Source organism: Vombatus ursinus, unplaced genomic scaffold, assembly GCF_900497805.2.
Source record: "Vombatus ursinus unplaced genomic scaffold, bare-nosed wombat genome assembly UNPS02014818.1, whole genome shotgun sequence".
NCBI classification, from domain to species: Eukaryota; Metazoa; Chordata; class Mammalia; order Diprotodontia; family Vombatidae; genus Vombatus; species Vombatus ursinus.
The window spans coordinates 15942745-15968717 of NW_020954596.1; the positions used below are offsets into that span (position 1 = coordinate 15942745).

The following is a 25973-nucleotide window of genomic DNA, read 5'->3' on the forward strand; positions in this document are numbered from 1 at the left end:
TTTCTTTTCTTTTCTTTTCTTTTCTTTTCTTTTCTTTTCTTTTCTTTTCTTTTCTTTTCTTTTCTTTTCTTTTCTTTTCTTTTCTTTTCTTTTCTTTCTTTTTTTTTGCATTTATCACAGATTACTTTTTTTTTTTTCAGTCTAGGAAAAAAACACCACACCTTAAAAAACCCCACTGGCCCTTGAGACAAATGTACATCTTCATGAAACCATCCTTGAAGATCTTCAACTCACCTAAACTCCCTTTTATCCAGCCAACTTCACTTACTGCAAGATTTTTTTCCTACCTCTGAGTGAGGAAACTTCTCATTCAAGTACAGGGCCTCCTGAAAACTGCCTACATGCCAAGAGAATGACCCCCAACATTAAGCAAAGCCAAAAATCCTGGATAAGGAGGTTACAAACATGGATTGCCCTTTATGATCCATCCCAGAACACTTATAGGAACATGTCCCGCTCAATTCAGGAGAGTTATTGGAGAGGGACATTGGATTTACTCTCTCAGGTTCCCCCTGTTTTTATCTTTCCATCTGTCTATCTGTGTGTTCTAGAGACATTGTGATCTTTGATTGTCTATTACAATTCATTCCGGAATCTTCGCCAATAGGTGATGGAATATGCCTATAAACCACGGTGGAATTCTTTCTCCGTTGCCAATACCCATCCATGTCCTGAAACCATCAAAGGATGCTCAAGTCAAAGATATTGGTCATCAAGTAGAGAACTGATTAATGCCGAAATTCCCTGACCATTTTTTCTTCTTTTTGGTGGGGGTGGTGGGAATTTTTCCCATGTTTGGCCGAAATTATCCAATGGCTTTGTTTTCACATTTTGTTTGAAAGATACTACTTGCTGGATGCAGAGTGGGTGGATTCAACTTTCTTCTGGAGCCTGAACAGGTCATCACCGGGAAATTTCACACCTTACCTGGCTCTCGTGGAGAATATGGAAGGTGAAAGCATCTATGAAGTTGACTCTGAAGATGGGGTTGGAGGTAAGGGTGCCTGACTATCACTTGTCTTTCACCCCTTGGCTGAGTGGTTTCAGGGAGTCTTCGTGGAGACTGAACCTCTGGAGCTTTAAAAGGAGGAAATGGTGCACAAGAGGTGGCCAAAGCCCTGCTTGTATCTCGTTAATTTAGAATACAAGTTACCGAATAAAAGTGTTTAATGAACAGACCCACATGCTGATAACCACATGATCCGTGCATTTTAGTATGACTTTGATCTTGTTTCTTATCATGAATGCGAGTGATTAAATCCATGGGTTATTTTGTGGAAGTATCCCAAATCATGTATTTAAAATAAAGATGGATTTTGAATTAGACTTTGATCTCTCCCCCCACCTCTACTTCCCCATCCCCACACCTCCATTCAAAGCCCCTTCTGTAGCTCTCCCTTTGTTGATGATTTCCTAGTTGAGACTGCTGGGTTCATGTCAAAGTAGATATCCTAGTAGCTGGACCTAAAGCTTCTCCACACTGGTGCTTGCTTTACTTTTCACATTAGTCTCAGCATGTCATGAGACTATTGATGCTTTCTGGTGCTAGTTCTGTGTTGTCTGAAGGATGTGTAGCAGGTTACTTTGGGTGGTTTCCTGAAGTCCTTTTTTTCATATTCATGGCCATTGTTTTCTTGACCCGATGCTGCTTTTGTGGGTCCTTATGTCCTGTTTAAGGATAGGACATTGTTACAGGATCATGTCTGGCATTAAGGGGATGTGGAAACCCAGGGGGTCAAGCATTGAACAGTCTATCCATTATACCATAGCTGCTTCTCTGAGCTCTGAAAATATCAAGACAAAAACAAAGCAGTCCTGTCCCTTCAGGAACTTACATTCTTTTTATGGGAATGTCCTGTCTTGAGTATCTTGGGAGGAGAGTAGAGACTTGGGGAGGGGAGGAAGGGTATGCTACTTATTCTCTGTCCATTTGTGAATGCTTTAGACATTTATTAAAATAAGCAATTGAAATGTATCAATCACTCAGAAAGAGAATGAATTTCTCAGTATCTGACCTTGAGCAGGAGGTGGATATTCTAGTCACAAGAGGTGCTGTGTAAATCAGAATTTCAGGCTTCTGTTTTTGTGAAGGTGGGGCTGGACATTGGGACTTCTTTGGCAAGAGCCAGAATGAAGAATGTTTTTAGGTTCCCTCTGTTGGAGCCAAGGTAACTGACACAAGAGGAAAGCAAATGAAATTGAAGAACTTCTTGGTTTTGGTGCCAGTGAATTGTGAGTGTTTGGATTTCACTCTTAGTGTTCAAGGAAAGGAGAGAGAGAGATAAAGCAACAATGAGACACTCACAGAGACAGAGGCAGAGACAGAGACGATGTCTTACAACCTAGTAGGTACTTAACAGGTATTTGTTCAGTTGAACTGAACTGAATTGAATTGTGGGTAAAAGGAGTGAGCTGGTAACCTGATTTGGGTCTTGGAGCTCACTAAGGGTAATTTACCTGTGGCAAGGTCTGATCTCAGGCTCCATTGCTGAAAAGTGTCTTTTTGGAGTCCTTCCCCCTCCTTGTGACTTAGAGGGCAATCGCAGGGAGAAGAGGCAGAGCCTGGCACAGCAGCCAGCTGACTTTAGCCCCACAGCAGAGAGACCCTCCGGGGTTTCAGAAAGCAGCTGCTGAAGACTGTAAATCACCTCCTGCAACTCACTGCTCCAGCTTCTTCTTCCAACCCACCACCCCACAAGTCTGTTCTTGGAAGTATGGAACCAGACAAGGCTGGGATGAGAAAGGGGAGAAATCAAGTTTGGCTTTTGACTTCATTTCAATATCTTCCTCTTCAGTCCTAGCACCCCTGCCCTCTTAAGCACTTATCCTTCCCTCTTCCCTTCTCATCGGGTCTCATTCTTAGCTGATTTTTAACCAATCCTTGATGAAGTATTTGCTAATATCTACTTATGGTGTTAGCCAAGGGTTGCTGTGATTTAACAAGGGACCTTTGAAGAATGGAAAGTCTTTGAGACCCAAAGGAATGACTCTTTAATGGTGGATTTTTTAGACAGTATAGGCTAGAGAGCTTTCAGGCAAGGGCCCTTGTTTGGTTCCTCTCAATTCATACACGACTCTAATTTAATTCAATAAATATGTATTATCTACTGTGAACACAATACTGTGGTAGGTGCTAGCAAAAGTACAAAGAAATATAAGCAGCAACACGCTGGGAACAACTGGGTCTCCAGGAAAAAACAAAACAAAAAATAGATGTACAATATACTTTTAAGTTTAATCCATCACTTTCTTAAGTCTTGAAATCAACAAAACATAAATCAAGCTCCAATTTCAAGCCAGTTTCCAAGGTGTAAATGCTCACACTGAAACTTTAACAATTGGCTCTCAGAAGTCAGTCTGAGGCAGCTCCAGAACATCCCCATACATAAGGCATAGTAACTGCACTCATGTGGAACTTATAGCCTATCAGGGATGCACAGACATATGCAGTATGAAGTGGGACATGATAAGCGCATAATAAAGGTGCAAACAAAATGTTATGTGAAGTCTTAGGGAGGAAAGATTGTTTTTCATTGTGGGAGTTAAAGAAAGATTGCTGGAAGACATGGCATTTGAGTTGGCCCTCAAAGAATATATAATTACTGTTATAATATATTATGTATATGTATATACACATGTACACATATATACATATATACACATATACTCATATGCTCATATACATATACACATACACATACAAATATATAATTACATTAGGTGGGATTAGGGTGGAAAAGGCCATTGGAGGCATAAGAGAAGGTGAGAAATGCCTCAGAGATGGGAAAACATGGACTATGTTTAGAAGCAAACAGTCCAGTTTGACTGGGGTGTAGAATGCTTGGAGATGAGAGAAGTCAGGGACAGTAGTGAGGCATCAGAACAGAGAGGAGCCTTGAATGCCCAACTGAGAAATTTGTTTTTGTTTTTTTTTTTGAGTGAGTAGGAGATGGAAAACAAAGTTTTTTGAGCAGGGGAGTGATATGACCAGATCAGTGTGATAACAAGATTTTGGGGGAGTGGATGAGGAATGAAGTGGAGAGGGGAGTGGGAAGACCTTAGAAGCAGGCTATTCTAGCAGGGGTCATGAAAGTCTATACTGGGGTGATGGCACTGGGGAGAAAGGGAGGGAATGGAGATGAGAAATGTGCCAAATTGACTGAAGTATGTGCTATGTATCATGATAAATGCTGAGGATACAAAAAAGGACAAAACACAATCTCTGCCCTCAAGGAGTTCACCATCTAATGGAGGAGACAACATGCCAGCAACTGTGTACAATCAAACTGTATACAGAATACGTAGAAAATAATCAACAGAGGGAAGGCAGTTGTTCTTGTTTAATGAGTTGCTGTGGTCAGATCATTCAACACAAAATGGCCAGTCTGCTGGTGAAAAACCTGACCATACTTAGTCTGGTCTTTGGAAAACAGACAAGGCTTGTTCTTGGCACCATGATATGATCAGCAGATAAGATGGAATAAAGACAGAACCTCTATGATCAGGACAGGTTTACTCAGTAAAGACTCTGGTTTTAATTTGCTGATATCATCATGGTTAGAAATATATACATATGTATATACACACACACACACACACATATATATATAAACACACATATATAATGCATATATATTCATGTGTGTGTGTGTGTGTGTGTGTGTGTGGAGAGAGAGAGAGAGAGAGAGAGAGAGAGAGAGAGAGAGAGAGAGAGAATGAGAGCTAATTAACTTGGGTCCTGTCAAGTACCTTCTTTTTTATGCACATGTTATCTTCCCCTTAAGTAAAAGTGTTATGAATCTTGAAATACCCCCTAATCTTTTAGAACTTAAGAGTCTGTGGCTATTGTGAGTACCTGTCTCAGAGTCATGAAACCTGGTTTGAAATCCTACTATTGCCATTAAGTGACTTGACCTTTGGTAACACAGGTGCTACCTACCTCATGGGGTTGTTGTGTGAAATGTTAGATGCTCTAGGAAAGGGTAGCTGTCTTGGCTTTTCCACCTGCCAGCTTTTTGACTTCTGACCAGTCACTTTCCTGCTCTGAGGTCCAATTTCTTCCACTGTAAAGTGTAGAGGTTGGGGTAGGTAACCTTTGAGGTTCCTTCTAGCTCTCTTATTCTCTGAATGGCTGTGACTTTTCTTGCTGCATTAAAGATAGGTTCTGAGTTCATGGCACAGGCCAGAAGTTGGTTTATGCTGCCATGGTGAGAGAATATCATTGATTCATGCATCTGGAACCATGCAGACCAAACCTTTTATGGGGACAAAAAACTTGAAAGAAAATTGATGTACCCTTCAGGTCCATGATGAGGCTGGTCTGCAAAGTGCCCTATTGGGATTCTGGTTTCCAAAAAAATTCGTGATGAAACTACTTCCCCACCAGTCTTCCTGCTCCCTCTGTTCCCCCCCCACCTCTCAAAAAAACACTGTAGTTTTTATTTTGATGAATTGGGACTTTCCCCAGCTCTCTGGGGGTAGGTAGTATGTATTCAGAAGACTACCAGAGGCATTCTAATCAAAAGTAGCTGCCTCACTAACAGCTGTGCTGCTGACTGGGATGCTCAGTTGGTACCTTGTGCTGAGTCATAGAGGAAGGAAGCTGATTGGCTCCAAGTATTTGTGGTGCCATAGCAACTGACTTGTGACCCATCTCCTGGGCAGCTGCTACATTCGTGCTCAAATCAGAGCCAAGGAAAGAAGAATCTCTTTAAGATGCATTTCTAGCATCATGATAGTCTTTAGAGTTAGAAAGGACATTGGAGGCTCTCAGCCCCCTTATTTTATGAATGAGGGAACTGAGGCCCAGAGCTAGTAAGTTGCAGAATCAGAGTTCTAGTTGCTGGATCTTCCTCGGAATCCAGATCAAGATGTCTTTCCTCTACATCACTGCCTGCTCTATACAGTGTTTCTTCCTGCCTTATCTTGATGTGTTGGGAAAAGCCTTCAGTGTTGAATTCACCTAAGAAATTCTGAGGACAAACTTTAATTCTTCTTTTGAAATGTAGACTCTGTAATTTATTTTTGGGAAGTAGTTAGAATGAGATAGTGGAGCAAGCATTGAATTATGAATCACAGGACCTGTGCCCAAGTCTCAGCTTTGATATTACTTCTGAAAGCCAATTCCTCTTCCTCATCCTCATTTTCCTTATCTGTAAAATGAAAGAGATTGAACTAGATGATGGCTAAGGCTTCTTCCAGCTTTAAATCCCATTTATACAAACTCATGGCTTATATTTGTTTTTAAAGCTATTTGTTAAAAGGGGCAGCTAGGTGGTACAGTGGATAGAGTGCCAGACCTGGAGTTAGGACGATTCCTCTTCCCAAATTTAAACCTGACCTGAGACACTTACTTAGCTATGTAACCATGGGCAAGTTACTTAACCCTGTTTACCTCAGTTTTCTCATTTATAAAATGAGCTGGAGAAGAAAATGGCAAATCACCCCAGTATCTTTGCCAAGAAAATCCCAAATGGGGTCACAAAGAGTCAGAGAAAAACAACTGAACAAAATTTGTTAAAAGGCAAAGAAAAACCAGAAAAAGGACTTACGTATTAGTCCATTTATCAATGAAATAGTTATATAGTAAACATTTCAATAAATGTGATTTCTGTTCTCCCTTACTCCATGGAGATTAAGTCCCAGTCCTTGCAGAAGTCTCTGGGTGCCATTTTTCCCCTCTTCCAGTTTCTCATAGCACCTTACTTTCTGGGTACTGATCTCTCTTTCCCTTTTATCTTAGGTATTTATGTACTTACCTTTCCAGTAGATTATAAGCTCCCTGACACCAGGGCCTGTGTCATATTTAGCTTTGTATCTGTAGTCATGAGCACAGTGCTTTACACAATTGGAAATACTTCATTCAACTTTATTCAATTGAATTAAAGGGCTTTTGTCAATGGTCAGCTCCTGGCACTTAGTCAGTGCTTACTAAGTACTTGTTGATTGATTGGTGCTGTTGTGATAAGTGCAAGGGAGGAAATGGGGTCATATCTACTGATGTACGCATCAAGAGAGAGAGCATCGACTAAAGTACCAGTTTTAGTTAGAAGACCCAGTTCTGACACTTTATAACTATTTATTGCCCTTGGACCAGACACATTTCCCATCTGAACCTATATTTCTTCATCTACAAAAACAGAATAATGACAGTTGTTCTACTTGTATTATAGAGATGTTGTGAGAAAGGCACTTTATAGGCTACAAAATGCCAGAGAGGTGAGCTGTTAGGATGATCATGCATTTTGGGGGGAGGTGTGGGGGTGTCTTGACAAGTGACTTCATTGACATAAAGAACTCAGGAAACTGCCTCCAGTGATGCATCTCAGCATTTCAGCAGCTCATTTTTAAGTTGGAGTCTTAGAGGGTTACCAAGGTTTCCTGGTATTCCAGGATGGTAGTGTTAAAGAAAATATAAAATTATATCCAAAAACCAAAACCACATGCTTATGCATCTGGCCAAGGGTTTGTATGTTTGATAAGTGTGGAGACCTCATTCTGCTGTAACTTAACTTTTGTAGGCAACATAATGCAGCGTACCTTGGACATAAAGTCTAAAGACTTAGGTTTATTGCCTAGTTCTTCTGTTCCCCTGGTTAAGTCATTTGTCCTCACTCAGATTCAGTTTCTCAATAAAATAAGGGGGTGGGGGTGTACTGAATGGGCTTTAAGTTCCCTGTGGGATAGAGGTGACTTCTACTTGCCACCCTGTTCTAGAAATTGCCAAGTGGTGACTTGGTTCTAGCTTTCCACAGTTTTTGAGCATTGTCTAAAATACTCTGTACAATTTGCCAGACTTTCAGACAAAGCATTTTTCTTTGTGAGTCTCCATCTCTAGATAGGCCTCTTTCCTTTGGACCTCACCAAAGGTCCTTACCTCTTACCTCTGTGCACTTTTGGATATAGCCGAGGTAGCCTGCTAACTCTTCCTCACACATGTCACTCCTTGGCCTTTCTCTGTGTTTTTCTTCTGGATTTTCCCCAATCATGACTCAGCTCAAGCATCCCCTTCTTCAAGATGTCTTTCCTGGTCCCTCAAGCTACTGGTGCATTATCCCTAGGGCTACCTTGGATTTTGCCTTTTATTTAGATGAAGTCTGCCTCAGCACTATGTAAGGAAAAGGATCGTTTCATTTTTATCTTGGTCTTCCTGGCACCTGGTGTGTAGTGGTCGCTTTGTAAATGCTTGTTATGTGATACAAAGTATCACATAGTAAGTATATCAGAGAGATGGAAAGCCAAGTAAATAGTGTGAGATATGCTGACTGAATGAGTTGGGGAGACTTCTTTGAAAAAGTTGTATTTGATTTGAGCTTTAAAATATGGGTAAAAATTCCAAAGAACCTGGTAAAGAATTCCAGTAGTATTAAGAATTATCTACAGGATAGCCCAGATGCCTCAAAGTACTGGGTAGGGACAGAGAGTCATCTACTCTGGCAGGAGCATAAAGTATTTGGTGTCTTTACTCTGCCGATAATCTCCAATTTATATATCTTGTATTTTCACAATTGTTTGAATGGTGTCAACCCATTAGACTATGAGCTCTTTGAGAGTAGGGACTGTCTTTTGCCTTTCTTTGTATCCCTAGTGCTTAGTGAAGTGCTTGACATATGATAGGTGCTTAATAAATGTTTGTGGACTGACTGGCATTGGAAAGATTAATGTGATGTTAAGTTGTGGAGGGTTTTGAATATCACCCTTGATTTCATGGCAACAGTGAATAGACACTTTTTGTATGAGTTATAATAAATTCATAGTAACTTTACCTTATGTTTGTACGCTTCTTTTAACTTTTTAACAAACTTCTACTCTTTAACTCGTTTGTCCTTCATAACTACCCTATGAGGTAGGCAGTATTATTATTATTTTCAGCCTGCAGATGAGAAAATTGAAGCCCAGTGACCTACTCAAGTTTACAAACACTTTATAATGACTATCATCTGGTGGTGGCGCGTCATCCCCGTAACTTCTCAAAGTATGATAATTTCTTATATGTCATTTCATCCTTCCAACAACTCTCCAAATGGTGCTTGGGAAAAGGATCATTAAACTTATTTTATAGATGACTAAGAGAGGCCCAGAGAGATTAAGTAACCCTCCTCAAAGGTCACACAGCTAATTTAGACTAGCGGGATGGCAAGTTCACATCAAATCTAGCCATGAATCCCCCTGCCTCCAGGGGACTTAAAGTCTACAAGGAGGTAAGATAGTTCATCATCATTGTTCATTTCAACATGCTTTTATTAAGTACTTAACTATGTGCCAGGCACCAACTCACTAGCAGAAATTATGTGGGGAACATTGTGTTTGTGAGGTGAAGAGTTTACAGAAGATGGGATCCTTGTCCTCAACATAAATACTTGAGAGCAAAGAAAAACAATGAAAACACATTGATGCATTAAAAGCTTCAAGTTTTCATAAAATGTTAGGCAGACTTGATGATGTACCATTAATGTTAGTATGGCATTCTCTTGCTCAGTGTACACTGACATTAAGATAGGAAGGCCCTCGGGGAATTTTCTGTAGCGAGCTTTTAATGTGCTTGCCAGGGATGATCAATATTTCATTTTGATCACATTTGGCATTGATCCAGAGAAAGGGGGCAGGATCTATTTTTTTTTTCTTTTCTGAGTCATGCTTCAAATAGTAGAACAATGGACTTTAAGAATAAAACGTGGTTGGATAAGCTTTCCCAGAAGCAAGGGAATGAACAAGATGACTTTCAGAGTTGTGTTCTGGTCCCCTCTTCTCTGTGGATGTCTGAAGATTTAGTGTGCCCAGGTTGCAGTCTCGAGGATGTGGAAAGAGGGTCTAGATTTGCATTGCTTGGCTTCATGGGGAAGAACTGGCCTTTATGAAGTGACATTTCGGGGACGCAGGTGTCACACGAGCATAAGGAAGAACTTCTTAGCAATTAGAGCTATTCAAAAAGGGAAAGATTTGCTTTACAAATTGTCAGCTTCCCATTACTTGTAAAAGATTGTTTATCAGGAATATCATAGTGGAGATTCACCAAGCCAGGGGCTGGAATAAATGATCCTTTCCAACTATAAAATTTTCTGATTGTATAATGTTTATATGCATTATCATGAAATGACAAGAAGCAATTTGATTACTTAGGCTACTGGACAAAACATTTGCCAGCAAAATGTTAGGGGTTGGAAAGGACAATGAAAAGTTATTGAGGATATCTTTCCCTTCATGTGAGCGTGAATTTGAGCCATGCTGAGCATATGCTAGCTTTTATTCTGGGGATCCAGAGAATAATCAGTTTAGATGATAATGATGATAATTGATGACAATAATCACTAATATTAATATAGTGCTTTCAGGTTGACAAAATGCTTTACCTGCTTAACTCACTCAACCAAAGACCAGCCAGTAGCATCTAACTAATATCTCACAACTGGACTGAAAAAGCAACCTGATATGGCATTAAATGGGAAAGTACTGTGCTTTAATGGACTCGTTTGTTCAATAAAACATGTGCTAATGGATCTTACCCTTTTAGATGACCTTTTACTAACCTGTCGTTTTGTTAATGACTCATGATTGGTTTATTATTAAAATATTTTTAGACTTTTCAAGAAAGTCTCATAAACTTACAATGCGGTCCATATTTCATGTGCGCCTCAGGTTAACACAGTAGGACCTTCAGAAAACTGCTTGTAAATTAAGGTGAAATTTATTTATTATTATTAAATTTCTCATACATATTATTATTAACAATAACAAGTAGAATTTATATGACACTTCAAGGTTTTCAAAGCCCTTCACAAATATTTTAATTTATCCTCTTAACAACCCTGGGAGGCAGGTGCTGCTATTATTATCACTTTATAGATGAGGAAACTAAGGCAGACAGAGGTTAAGTGACTTGCCCAGGGTCACACAGCTAGTCTGAGGCTGGATTTGATTCCATTTTCAGAGCTCTTTCACTGCATCACCTAGCTGCCTAATTTATTAGGGATAAATGTAAAGTCCTAAATTTTATAAAAATTAATTATACAATAAAGTGTGCAGAAGGAAAGGGAGAAAGAAGAGTTAATATGAAAAAACATCTGGAAATTTTAGTGGACTACAAATTCAACATGAACCAGAAATGTAGATATATAGTCAAAAAAAATCTAAGGTCATCTTCAACTGTATTAAGTAAAGGAGGTGTAGAGTCTAGAATGAGGGAGATGGCACTACTACCGGGGTGGAACTGGTGTATTTTCCAACTGGTTTGGTTCAGTTATTGGTGCAAGATTTTAAGAGGACTATTGACCAGCTGGAGCAAATCCGAAGGAGGGTGACAAGGATGATGGAAGGATGAGAGATCTTGTCATAAAAAGATCCATTGAAGAAATTGGGAATGTTTAGCTTGAAGAAGAGAAGATAAGGGGACATTTTCAACAAACCAACAAGCATTTATTAAGTGCTTATGATGGGGCAGCTAGGTGGCAAAGTGAATAGAGTGTGGGATCTGGAGTCAAGAAGACTCATCTTCCTGAGTTCAAATCCAGCCTCAGATACTTACTAGCTATGTGACCCTGGGCAAGTCACTTAACCCTGTTTACCTCAGTTTCCTTATCTGTAAAATGAGCTGGAGGAGGAAATGGCAAACCACTCTAGTATCTTTGTCAAGAAAATGCCAAAATGGAGTCATGAAGAGACAGACACAATTGAAAAATGACTAAACAGTGCCACGCACTGTACTAGGCATTGAGGATTTAAAAAAAGGAAATAGTCCCTACCCTCCAGGAGCTTACATTCCATAGAAGGATAGAGGACATATATCTCCAAGTATATACAAAATAATTTGGGAAGAGGAAGGCTCTACACTCTGGTAAGGTGATGGTGGTAGTTGTCAGGAAAAGTTTCTCTGCCTGAACTGAGTTTTGAAGGAAATTATCATCAAACAGTTGGACAGCTGTGATATGGAAGAAGGATTAGATTCGTTCTGCCTGGCTTATGTTAAAGTACAGAACTGGTACCAATGGGTGAAATTTCCAGGGTGATGCATTTTGACTTGACATAATGAACAGTTTCTTAAGAATCGGGTATTGGTAAGCCTCGGGTATTAGAAAGATCCCCATCAATGGATGTCCAGAAGTGAGGGCTAAATGATAGCTTCAGGTAGAAGATGGCGCTATATGATCTCTAACTTCCCTTCTAGTCCTAATTCTGTGATGATAGATTATTCACTCAGTCAGTCAACAAGCATTTATTAGGTGTCTTTGTGCTATGATAATACTCCAATGATTGGTTAATAAAGGGGATGGGGTTGATGACTTTAACTCAGTAATACATGGTTTGAGAGGCGTCCGCTAGGCATTGAGAGAGACTGAGAAGGCCTTTCACATGGATAGCCCAGCCCACCACATTGTGTGTTTGCTTGAGTGCCTCTCATTCACTGAGGTACTGAGTAGCTAGCAATGTCCATGAACATACCCCTTCTCAGAACACTGAAGGGAGATGCCGCGTAGCCAGCCCTCTTCCCTGGAGTTGACCCTGGAGCCAACACCTCGTTGAATAACTAGCCTGATGGATTGCAACATTGACATACTTTCTAAGGAAGTCAGATTCTATTGCCTAATGACAGATGCCTTTCTGAACAGCGGCCTGTGAATGTGCCACTTCATCTTACTAAGTTTCAAAGCCTCAAGACCCAAACTTGCAGAAATCACTTACTAATAGTAGTGAATCTCTGTCGATTGAATAGTCCTTGTTTACGTTATCTCAGGTGACCCTATAATAACCCTCTGAGGAGAGTAGTACAGATATTATCATCCCTATTTTATAAATGAAGAAATGTGGCCCTGAAAGATGAAATGTCTTGGCAGAAGTCCTAGTTTTTAATAACAAGGGGCTACAAGGGGGCAGATTTTGGTCCTGTACCTAATGTGCTTCCATTTCAACATGTGTCTTCTTAGAAATGACCTGTGTAGGTCTCAGGATCATAGTCCCACTCCCTTATTTTACCAACGAGGAAATCGAGGCCCAGTGTAAGAAAGCGTGCCCAAAGTCATACAGCTGATGATTAGTGAATCAGAAGTTTTAAGCTGGACAGGAACTTTGAGGCCATCGATTCAAACACCCTCGTTTTACAGATTGAGAAATTAAAGCCTAAAGAAGCTGTGATTTACCTGAGGTCACACAGACATAAGTAGCCGAGTCATGATTTGAACCCAGGTCCTCTGATTCCAAGTCAGGTACTCTTTCTGCTGTACCAACTGTCTGCCCTGGAGCTAGGATTCAAACTGATATCCTTTAATTTTTTTTTATTCTAATATATTTTAATTTATTTTGTTAAGTATTTCCCAATTACAGTTAAATTTTTAACATTCACTTTTTTTTTAAAGTTTGAGTTCCACATTCTCTCCCTCCTTCTCCACCCTTGAGAAGGCAAGCAGTATATCAATTATATACCCACATCCCTTGATTCTAAATCCAGTGATCTCCCTTTACAATACATGAGTTGGGAGGTGCTGATATTCTTTTTCCTTATACAGTTAATGCATTTACTTTTTTTTTCCCTTTTTTTAAGGCAATTGGGGTTAAGTGACTTGCCCAGGGTCACATAGCTAGTAAGTGTCAAGTGTTTGGTCTGAGGCCCAATTTGAACTCAGGTCCTCCTGACTTCAGGGCTGGTGCTCTATCCACTGCACCACCTAGCTGCCCTAATGCATTCACTTTTAAGTGTAATTTAATTACCAGAATGAATTCTAATAAGAGAAAATGTTGCAGGATGCAGTAACATTGTCTGTTGTTGTCCAGGGCTGATGAGCATAGGTTATACCTACAAGCATTGGCCTGTCCACTTCCCTGGACCTTGGTTTCTTTGTCTCTATGATGTGATAATAATACTTCATTTATCTACTGTTGCTGAGTTACTTAGAGGATCGAATGAGATGCACTTGATTCTGTTTATAACTTTAAAGTACTGTTTAACTGTGTGCTATCATACTACCAAGAAGTAGGCTGCTGTAGCAGATGAAGGTTGGCCCTGGAAGCAGGATGGTCCGGTTCAGATCTGACCTCTGTGTGGCCCCGGGCAAATCATTTCACTTCTCAGGGATCCAGGACCAGGTAACGCTTTCAGACCCTGAGTCACTAAGCCATTGCAGAGATGTTTTGGAAGAGGGAGTTTCCTTGCTGAGATTTCCTTACCCTAATGAAATCACAGGTCTGGGGGGAAAAGCAAAATGGCACTCTACTTTAATAAATAATACAAAAATGTTAACATTTTCCTGCGTGTGAGAGAGACAGATAGTGTGGTGGAGAGAATGAACATACAGATGAACTAGAGTGATTTTAGTTTGAAAAAAAAAAAAAGGATGGCCAGCCCTGATACCTTATAGCCACGAGGATAATGGGCTTGGGACAAATATCAAACATTTTTTGGCCTCGGGTAAATGCGTCTACTTGGTACTATGAGAGTTTCTCCTGGCTAGGATGCTCTGTGGTGGGAAGATTCTTTGCAGCCTGTTTGAAGAATTATCTGCGGGGAGGAGGGGAGGAGGGGAGGAGGAGAGGAGGGGAATGGCTCTTATTCAGCCTCAGTGGGAGAAATGTGTTTACTGTGGAACAGATCTTGTTCTCCTGAGACCTCAGGGAGCGTAGAGGGAGCCTGTAAGCCAGCCCTGGCCCAAGGAACATAAACAAGGAAGCCCCCTGAGGAACTGTCCCATTAGCTCCTTTCTCAGAGTCTTGGTTCCCTAGAGAGTAGGATAGGAGTCCCTGGCAAGTGTTCAAAAGAGAGGGGGAAAGAGCTTCTGAACTTGGAGTTAAAGACGGGCTTGAGTTCTAGCTCCAACACTCTGTAGACCTGTGACTTAGAGTAGGCCACTAAAATGGGGATGGAAATGTTGGAAATTGAAGGCAGCTGAATGGACAACCTACAGATCCCTCCTTCCCTCCCTCCCTCCTTCCTTCCTTCCCTCCCTCCTTCCTTCCTTCCTTTCTTCCTTCCTTCCCTCCCTCTATCCGTCTCTCGCTCTTTCCTTCCCTCCTTCCTTCCTTCTTTCCTTCTTTCCTCCCTTCTCTCCTTTTTCTCTTCCCTCTCTTTTCCTTCTTCTCTTTCATCCCTTCTTCCTCTTCCCTCCTTTCCCTTCCTTCTCCCTTCCTCCCTCCTTCATTCTTTACTATCTCACCTTTTGTTCCCTCTCTTTCTCTTTCTCTTCTTCTCTTCTTACTGCCTTCTTAATGCTCTGTCTCTCCAGATAGAAAATGAGTTGGGTCCAGGTCTATAGGCAAATATGGCAGCATATTTGGACTTGGAGTTAAGATGGCCTAGCCTCAAAATCTCTACCTTGTTTTAGCCTTGGCCTCCCCTACAACGCCCTGGAAAGTCATTTCAGCTCTGTGTGCTCCAGACTCTTCTCTAAGATTTACTTATTCATAGATAGGTCTCTATGGTGTCAGTGGAGAAAGTTTTTACTTTGGGGGATCCTTATCCTTCATCTATTTGGCAATTTTTTTAGACTATTTACTTCATGGGGTTCATATGGAGAAAATGTTTTGCAAACCTTAAACCCCATGTAAACGAAGTTATTTTGTTGTAGACCACTCATTAAATTATCTTAACCTGTCAGTTTTGATTCCACTAAAGCCCAGGGCTTCTCCTCCCTGCCCCTCCCCCTGCCCCAGCAGACTTCTTAAAGCCCATCTATTATTCCCCTTTGCAAAGTGTATCCTTTTTCCTTGACTATCCTATTACAGTGGCTAGGTGTGAATGAGGTAGGCTTGGTCAAAAATCATTTAGGCCCAAGGATATATAAAGCCCATTAACAGAGCTAGTGACTTGAAGGAAACTGTATGGACTTTTTCCCCACTCCCTCTCCAACCATTCTTTGATAGGAAATGTGGCAACAATCTAGAAATTGAATACTGTTTATCTGGGATGACAGTGTACTGACCCGGTCAAATGAGGGAGTACTGCTAGACAAGCAAAGACTTTGGAAAAGAATGATAATGAAGACTTATAACTATTGCAAACAGATGAAGGAAAATTGGATTCCAGAGAGAGGATGCTTACAAGGGTTTGGTTTTCCTTTTTTATTTTTTTGTTTTACATTGTTGTTTTTTTTTCCTACAGGGGAGGATAGAAAAGAGAAAATAGATTTTTATTAAAAATGAAATTAAATATAGCAAAAAGATGCAAAAGTAATCTTAACACTTATTGCACATATGTGGTCTTATGTGCATTCTGGTAGGGGGTCTGTGAGCAGAGAGCTTTTCAGGGGAAACGGAAGGATGTTTTTAAGACAGCCTGGATGAGAACACAGAGAAGGAGGGTTTAGAGAGGAGGTAGAGACTTGGTCATTCCATTTGTAAGGGCCTTCTGCCTCAGTTGCTGCTATTTTGTGGCTCTGACCAGCATGAAAATGGTCAATTAAGCTCTGAACTCAATACCCTAGACTAGATGTTTGGTTCTGCCTCATGAGCTGTGCTGGCCTCAGGTGCACAGCTCGTCCACTTGCTGGACAAGGTTACATGGATTGTAACCTACTTAGCCCATCCATTCAATAGTTTATTAAGTGCCTACTGTGACCAAGGTCCTGTCCTAGGTAAGTGGAAAGACAAAGACAAAAATGAAACTACCCCTGCCCTCAAGTGGCTTATATTCTACTGGTGCAATGCTACATTTATGCAGGTGAATGCAGAATAATTTGAGGAGAGAGAGAGAGCACTAATTAATAATGCAAATGGACCTATTTTATAGTGTATTTGTCTTTTTAAACTGTTTATGACCCTTGTGGGTGGAAGGTTCTATTTAGAGAAGAGAACTGATGAAGGTCAGGATTTTGTCCATTTTCCCCTCTCTCCCTTTGTTAAAAAACTAAAATATCCAAAGACCCAATTTTTTTTTTGGCCCAATTTCCCCTGCCCTGTCATTTAGTTCCTCCCTTTTTTCTGGAGCTCCCACTTTCCTCAGGATGCACTGGAGGAAGGTTGTCTATAGGAAAGGCTACGTGGCATCATGGAGAACTCTGGATCAGGAGTCAGAGATCTGGGGTCTGTCCTTGCTATTGGACTTTACCAGGTCAGTTTGCTTCCCTGGATCTTAGTGTTTTCATCTATGAAGTAAGAAGGGGTTGTACTGTATTGCCTCTATGATACTGTCATTTCCGCTACTCAGTGTTCTACATCCTAAGGGCCCTTCCAGCTCTGATACTTGGTGTTCTAAGGACCTTTGTCTGCTCTCTCATTCTGTTCTTTGTTCTAAGCTCTTTTCTAAATGAGATGGTCTATGTTCTAAGGCCCTTTCTAGGTCTAACATGCTATGCTCTACTCCCCAACATTCCTTATTCTATTCTTAAACTTTTCTACTTCACCCCAAGATATTGGTAATTTAGTATGTTCTGCCTCCCAGCAGTATTTGCGTTTTAAAGAGTGGCAAGGGAGAAGGTAATTTGTAATACAAAAGAATGAATCTCTAATGGTGGAATTTCAGCCACTGGGATACCTGGGATATTTATGGTCAAGGGGACTTGCCTGTGAATTCATATCCTGTAGGCAACCACCTACTCTATTTAGATATGAGTGTGGCTCAGCTGAGTGTCACTGCATCAAACTGAGGGGCTAAGTGTGATGTGAGCAGCTAGGTGGTGCAGTGGATAGAGTGCTAGGCCTCGAGTCAAGAAGGCTCCCCTTCCTGAGTTCAAATGTGGCCTCAGACACTTAGTAGCTATGTGACCTCTCTGTGAAATGAGCTGGAAAAGGAAATGGCAAAGCACTCCAGTATCTTTGCTAAGAAAATTCCAAATGGGTCATGATACAACTGAAAAACAACTGAACAACAAGTGTCATGTGGTTAAAAAAATATGCTTGAGGCCAGAGTTGGGAGACCTGGATTTGGGTTTGGGCTTTTCCATTTATGAACTGTGAGAGCTTAGACAAATCATTTTCTTCCTTTCTGATTATATCCATTTATTTGTTATCAGTACCTTAATATGGCAGGTGCTAGAGAGACAAAAACAAAACTGAAAAACTCCAACCTTTATAGATAAAATAAGGAGGTTGACCTTAATGAACTTTAGCTAAGGTCCTTTCTGACTCAAATATTCTACACACTGTGTTCAAAGGTTCATTCCAACTCTAATTTTCTAGGTTTTATTTTGGAAGGTCCATCCCAGCTTTTATATTCTAGGTTCTAATTTCCGGGTCTCTTCCAGCTCTGACATTCAAGGCTCTATGTCCTAAGATCTTTTCCAGCTCTAACATTTTAAGTTCTGTGTTCCGAGGTCCCTTTTAGTGCTGACATTCTGTGATTCTGAGAAATTGTACAAAAGAACTTCAAAGACACAGCCATCCCTTGGTTAGTAAAGCATCTTGGAAACAAAGCCTCTTTTTCCAGTGCCAGGTTGGGTGCCAAGGGTGTTGGACACAGTTCCAGTCTCTTTAGGGCTAGGTCAGTGGTAGCGGCAGCTGAGGATTAGTATAAAGAAACAATGATACTTTTTCAGGTCTTGTGAGTGAGCCGAGGTTCAGGCCTGAGGAAGGGAACAGCTGTGTTCCTGAGTCTTTCATTGCCCGGTGTCTTTGGAGATGTGCCATCCAGGCCTCAACCATGTTGTCACCCCTAGGTCTCAGAGTCGAGTACGAATCTTGAGAGAAGGAGGTAGCAGCAAGGAGCAGGGAGTGCCTCCCTAGCCCGTTTTCCATTCTCCCGTGTGATTAATCCGATTACCATCAGACTCAATTTGGCATTTAATATTTTGAGTAGTAGGCCTGAGGGCCATGGTACAGTGTTGTACCCATAAATCCATTTAATGTGTTGTTATTGGAGTTAAGGCCTCTTCATATCAAATGAGATAATATGTGCAAAGTGCTTTGCAAAGCCATAAAGCCATATATAAATGTGAGCTATTATTATTATTACTTGAGGTGTAAAAAGCAAGCTTCCTCTGATTTTCTAGGAGAGGAAAAAAAAAGGCTAGTGTTTCTCATTAGACCCAGAGACTTGGCTGTACCAACTCCCTACCTGTTTGACTTTGGACAAGTCTTTTCTCTTCTTGGGCTTCAGTTTTATACTCTGTAAAATAAGGGAGATGCAGTAAGTGATGATGATAATAGTGCTAATTCATATTTCTACATTGCTTTCAGGCTTACATAATTGTTTTTCTACATATCCCTCCCCATGAGGGAAGCGGAACAAACATTGCCATTTTACAGAAAGGGAGACTGATACTCAGAAAGGATAATTGATTTACTCAGGGTCACAAATTTAGCAAGTGCTGGAGCTGCTAAACTGTGATGCCCTGATTTCATATTGACGTTTCTCCCAGTGGAACCCGAGCCGACCACAGATGCCCCTCCCACTGGTTAAGGCTGCGTCCAGTGGGGGATAAATTGCCCTTGATGAATGGCAGTCTCCTAACCCCGACCTTAGATAATATGCCCTGGGCCTTGTTAGGAGATGATCCCAATGGCCCGCTTCCTGTCGGCAGGTGAAAGTGACAGATGGTGGAGTTGGGTAATGGTTATTTTAAAGCAGAAACTGCTTTGGGTTCCTGCTGAGGCCACATTATACTCTAATACTTCGATTATTATTACTAATACTAATAGCTAATATTCCTATGGCACTTTAAAACCCGAAAAGTGCTTTGGAAAACATGATCTCCTTTAGTTCTCAGAGTGACCCTGTGAAGCAGGTTCTGTTATTGTCCCGATTATACAGATGAGGAAACTGAAGCTCGGCTCACATAGGTTAAGTGACTTGCCAAGGTCACACAGCTAGAGCCAGGGCCAGGATTCAAACTTCCTGTCTCTCATCCTGTTCTTGGACCCCGTGATTAGCATGGCCATTAATTAGCTACATTGTCACCACCTCTCTGATACCGTTCCTGTAAAACTTGTTAAATCTAATGCCTTTTCCTTATTTCCATTTCTGGAGTGGAAGCTCCATGAGGACAGGGCTATGCATTTGTCATATAGTACCCAGCACAAGGTTTTTCACATAGTTAAGTGCTCCCCAAATGAATAAGTGAAGGGAAATAATCTTGTATCCTAAGTGCAGAGCAGTAGTTCTCATTTCACAGTAGGGCCAGAAAACGCTTTCCCTTTTTATTTGCTGGTTGGATTTCCACCAATCCTAACCCTTTCAGACACAAGAACCCCAAAGTAGGGGGAAATACCCACAACTCTGATTAACAAACTGCTGTTCACATCTGTAAAATGAGGAGGCTACTCCATTTCTAAGATCTAAGGTCCTTTCAACTCTAAAAAGATCTTATGATTATTCCCCACCTCACCTTTACCTCCCCAAACTATCTGTTGAAATTCCTCCTTTCCTTTAAGGTTGAACTCAGGCGCAACTAATTCCAGGAAGCTTTCCCTGACCTCCCAGGTGACAATGATCCTTCCTTCCTTAATTTCATGTAACACTTGCCTCATCTCTCACACTAGCCATCACTCTGCTATCATATATGTTTTTTTTTAATAAAATGATTATAAATTTAATAAACAAAAAAACAAATGATCCAACATGCACATTACAAAGTGAAATCTCAACATTACAAGGTAAGCCTGCACTAATTACAAACAGCAGAGAAGTAAAGAAAGCTGTCGCTGTGTGTGCTGGGTACTGTGCTGTACCAGAATTTATTCTGCCATTCTTTAATTATTTGAATTTTGTTTTGCTACTTTTGCTATTACAGATATTTCAACTAGATCAGCTAAAATACTTTTGTATATATAGATCCCTTTTCTCTTTTTAAACATTGTTTTAGGATAAAGTCCTGGCAGTAGATTTCTTGGGTTGAAAGCTATGATCAGTAATGTGTTACTCACTGCATATTTCATATTAGCCTGTAGTCTCACCAACAATGTACCTGTTTCCTCATAGTCTCACCAACATTGGATTTTTATCAGTTTTTCCTTTTTTAGACATTTTAAAATATCTTGGGATTGTTTTGATTTTCATTTCTCTGATTATTAGAGCATTTACTTGTATTGTCATATAGTTATTGACTGCCTGTAGTACTTAACTGATAAGGTGGTGATCTCAGAGGATTAATAAAATAATGTATGCAGAGCACTTGTAAACCTTGAAGCACTTTGGAAATGTTGCCTGTTTATATTTTCTGCTTCAAAAATAGTATGTTTAGTACTTTGACAAATCTTCGATTTCATTCATGTAAGTACTATCTCCTCTGGTGAGAATGATGACCTTGCCATCTCAATCTAAACAATTCTTGTCTAGGATCCTCCTTTTGTCACTGAATCCTCATTGGAGGTCCATCCAAAGTACTAGGGGTGGGGAACCTGTAGCCTTCAGGCCATATGTGGCCCTCTAGGTCCTCAAGTGCTGCCTTTTGACTAAATCCAAACTTGACAGAACAAAACCCCTTCATAAAAGGATTTGTTCTATAAAACTTCAACTCAGTCCAAAGGCCTCATCCAAGGACCTAGAAGGCCACATGTGGCCTTGAGGCTGAAGGTTCCCCACACCTGTTAGGGTTTGCTTTCCCATGTCTAATCTTTGCATGGGTACTAGGAGAACACACAGGCTGTGATGTGAATCAGCTATTGGTGTTCAGTATTATCATCATTTTGGGGGTGTTTGCATGTTTCCCCATCATTAGATTGTAATCTCCTTGAAAGCAAACACTGTGTTTTATCAGGGTGATAGGTAGCACGGTGGATAGAGTACTAGGCCTTGAGTCAGGAAAACTCTTCTTCCTGAGTTCAAATATGACCTCAGACACTTACTAGCTGTGTGACTCTGCACAAGTCACTTAACCCTGTTTGCCTCAGTTTCCTCATCTGTCAAATGAGCTGGAGAAGGAAATGGCAAACCACTCCAGTATCTTTGCCAAGAAAACCCCAAATGGGGTCACAAAGAGTCAGACATTACTGAAAATGACTAAAGAACAACATGCCTTATCTATATTTATATTCCTTTTATGATAATAGAATGTAGTATAAAGGATATTAATTAAACACCTACTCTGTGTCAAGTGCTATGTTAAGCACCGGGAGAGATACACAGTTCATGTAAGACCAAGGCCCTACCCTCAGAGAGTTTAGAGTCAAGGTTGAAGGATAATTCACCACCATCTAAAACCTTAATATAGAGTACTATATAGTAGGTGCTTTGGAAAGGGACAAAACAAGATGGCGTGTGAGATCTGAGAGTTATCCCTAACAAAGGCTGCAATAGTAAGGAAGATCAAGGATTCCTTCATGGAAAAAGTAGCCTTCGAATTGTGCCAAGTTTGGAGTCTTCCATATAGTATGCACTCAATACATGTTTTTTAACTGAGTAATAATAGCTGGTATTTGTATAGCACTTTACAGTTTACAGTATGTCTGAGCTTCATTGTATTGAGTGTGATGACAGCCCTGTGAGGTCAGCAGGGTAGATATTACCATCCTGTTTTACAGAAGAGGAAACTGAGGCACAAAGTGGGGAAGTGACTGGCTTAAGGTCACTCAGCTACCGGCAGAGCTAGAAATTGACCTAGACATTCTGACTCCAGGTCCCAAATACTTTCTGTAATGCCGTAACCGCTTCCCTGATAAAAGCCCCTCAATTTGGAAACTTAAAGCATTTGAGGAATTTGAAGGGCTATCATGGAAAAGATTGAACCTTTTCTACTTGGCCCAGAGGACAGAAGTAGGAACAATTGGGCAACCTTCAAAGACAGAGTTCAGTTCTTAAATGGCAGAGCTGTCCAAAAGTGGAATGAGCAGCCTCAGCAGCTGAGGACTTCTGGTCACTGGAGACCTTTAGTCAGAGGCTAAATAATGACTTGTCAAAGATTTGGTAGAGGGCATTCCTTCTTACTTTAGGTGTGGTCTCCACCAGGTGACCTTTGCAATCTCTTCTAATTCTGAGCTCCAGTGAGTCAGATTCTGTAACTTAGGGCAGTCACATCAGTTACATTTCCCGTTACTTTCACCAATCAACAGGGACCAAAATGTGTACATTTTATTCATTTAAAAAATAATAGAAACAATGAAAGACTGAACAAAAACTAATTTGCATTTGAAACAGGAAATGGTACCTTGCCAAATGCAAATGGTTTCAGTTGCCAAAAGGTTTGACCTTGAGTCGAGATGCCAGTGGTTTTGTATGGGCTTGAAACATTGGCTTAAAAACATGCAACGTTGCTTCCATTCTAAGTTTTAACTTCTTGTGTTTAATAACAAACAACAGCAGAATTAAATGAAATTTCCTCCTGAAAGGTGACCTAGACTTACATGTCTCTGGGAGAAGATTGTCCATGTGATTTTTCATGATTACTTCAAAAAAAAAGGTATTTCCATTTTCCATACTGACATGAGAGGAATAGGGCTGTGATTTACAGGCTCATCAGAGAGGAGTCCCCTAAGACTATAAGGCTGTGACTTACATCTTCAAGAAAGAGGAAAGAGGACTATGACTTACTTACACAGTCACCTGCCATAATGGTGGATGTGCTGATTTTAGTAAGCACGACTATTTTCCCAATAGCCTTAGCTTTTCAAAATGGCCTTGAGTCTGTGACATATCAATCAATTAATAAACATTTATTAATTACCTATTTTGTGCCAGGCGCTGGGGATAAAAATACAAAGAATGAAACAATCTCTAACATCAAGGAATTTGTTTAGAGGAACTGAGGATAAGGAAGGACTGGGAGAGGGAGTGGAGAATGATAAATGTCTTCACATATTTGAAGGGCTTCTTTGTTGGAGAAAGATGAAACTCGTTCTAGCTGGCTCCAGAGGGTAGAACCAAAACGCACTGATGGAAGTCACAAAGAAAGAGGCCATTGAAGCTTGATATAAAGGAACACTTCCTAACAATTATTGCTGTGCCTCCTGGTGGGGTGGTTGTTCCACCTCCTTGGAAATTAGCTAGACATCCCTTGTCAAGACTGTTGCAGTGAGGATTCCTTTTTGGGAGGATTTAGACTAGGTGGCTATTAAGTACTCTTACAACTCGATTCTGTGAAAGTCCTTCTACCCAGGAGCACCTGTAGTGATGCTTAGTATCAAGAACAGACAGCCTAATAGGACCCTGATAGAGTATTTTGCTGAAAAAGTCCAGGCTGGATCCATTGTTTTCTGCTTGGCTAGGTCTTTAGCAATGAATTAAGAGAAATGCAAATTGGAAGGTTCTTTTGTTAAGTTTCCACCTGAATTATGATAGCGCATATTCATATAGTAATTGCAGACTGAACTTCAGGTGACCTGAGCACTGCTGTGGGTTCCCCCACCTACCTACCCTATAAGCCAACAAGGGGGGGAAAACCCTCAGAGTCCTCTTCAGTAAATACTTTTAAGTGCAGGTCTTTTTCTTCCCCATTGAATAGCCCATGGTCTTAAGCCACTCCTAATACCAGATAGGATCTGGAGAGATAATTGGCAGGCATCGTTATTTTTATCCCTGCAAATATTTATTATTAAAAACCTTTTAAATTGCATTCTGGAGCAATGTTTTTCTTTCCTAATCTATTTTAATCTATTTTTTGTCCATCTAGCTCAAATGGTTCACTTAAATGACCAAACTTGAGATGCTGCATGAGAAAATTGCAGGGCCAGCTTAATGAGGGCTCTTCCTTGTACATAATTAATATAATGAATCAACATAAAGAGCCAGAACAATAGGAATAAAATATGACCATATTGATGAAATGGAGGAAGAACAAGGATCAGAAGGAACAAGGTTCTATCTAGTCCACTTGTATTCAGCAGCATTAGTTTGCTTCCTAATCTCAGTCTGGACCCTATCAGGTATGTTATTGGGCCAAAGAAGTGAAAAATCCCTTCAGAGATATTTCAGCAAATCAGCATTCTCTCCAGCAAATTTAATTAGGGCTTTTGAATCAGTTTTTCCATCACCCATTATACTTTATGAGTGATAAAATTGAAACTAAGCTTTCCCCTCCATAAAGGAGCTGCTTTTGATACCCAGTGGCTTAATAAATAGGCAATTATGCTTAAGCCATTAGTCCATGTATGTATTTACTCTCTCCTATTTATTCTGGGAAAATTCTAAGAAACACTTAAGTAAATGATCACATGTACGGGTGGCGAGTGTTGCTATGGCAAATGTATATTTTCAGTATTTTATTAACCTTTCTGCACTAATAAAACTAAATGAGTATGGTGTCCTGTTATTTGATAAAAAATTAGAGCCCTGGGGACACCAAAATATCAGTTGGAGAAATTAACACTATACGCTTCTTTATGGGGAGCAGGCACACTTTGAGCTTAAAAGTTATTGGCAGAATTTGTCTTTTAATTATGGAGACACCAGACTGAAGTTGATGGGGATCAGTAGTTTTGATTCACAGTTCTATAATGCCCAGAGCTGATAGTGTTTTCTTCTTAAAGAGCATCCCATAGAATCAGAGAATCCAAGAGTTGGTAGGGATGTCCAAGGTCATGTAGTCAGATTCCTACTTGGCCAAGAAGCAACCTGATAATATCCACAGCAAGTGGTTATTGAGACCCTGCTGAAGTGCTCCAGTGACAGGGAACTCACTACTTATCCATTTCATTTTTGGACAGCTCACTTTGTTATTAAAATTTCCCTTGAGTTAAACCAAAAATCTGCTTCTGTGTCCTTAAGAGGCCGTTCAGGAATGTTGTATTACTATGAGAAAGGTATACTTTTTAATCACCTCACTGAAGGTTGAGAGTCCCCTTTTTCCCTTTATGAATAGTCACGTGAAGGCTTTTGTGAGCAGACATAATGTTAGAATGGAAGTCACACCATCAATTGCGATGCCTCCTGATTTCAAGTTCACCATTCTCTCCACTACACCCAGTGGAAACTTCCTTCTAGCTTGGGGCTCTAAAGGAGACTTGAACTAATGAGTAGCCTTGAACAGTTGTGTAATCTCACGTTGTGGGAAACTAGATGGGTCACCCATAAATGTCAATGATCTATGACTCCTGGAGCAGTAGAGGAAGACAAAGGGAGAGAAATTCTTTAAGTTGCCATCAATGTTTCAGGGTTGCTTAGGAGTCTGTTTCCTGGCCTTGTTCCA

General features: G+C 40.5%; 1 protein-coding gene across 6 annotated transcripts in view; it reads left to right on the top strand.

The window, feature by feature from the left end:
• PPP2R2C (protein phosphatase 2 regulatory subunit Bgamma) overlaps positions 1–25973 on the top strand; it is a 413824-nt gene that overhangs the window by 236219 nt on the left and 151632 nt on the right. For 3 of the 6 annotated variants that reach the window (XM_027836657.1, XM_027836658.1, XM_027836656.1), the window contains exon 2: positions 843–994. The exons of the other annotated variants lie outside the window; for them this stretch is intronic. In XM_027836657.1, coding sequence (XP_027692458.1) covers positions 946–994 — 49 coding nt within the window. In that variant the 5' untranslated portion in view covers positions 843–945. The remainder of the gene's footprint in view (positions 1–842; positions 995–25973) is intronic. 6 annotated transcript variants of the gene reach the window in all.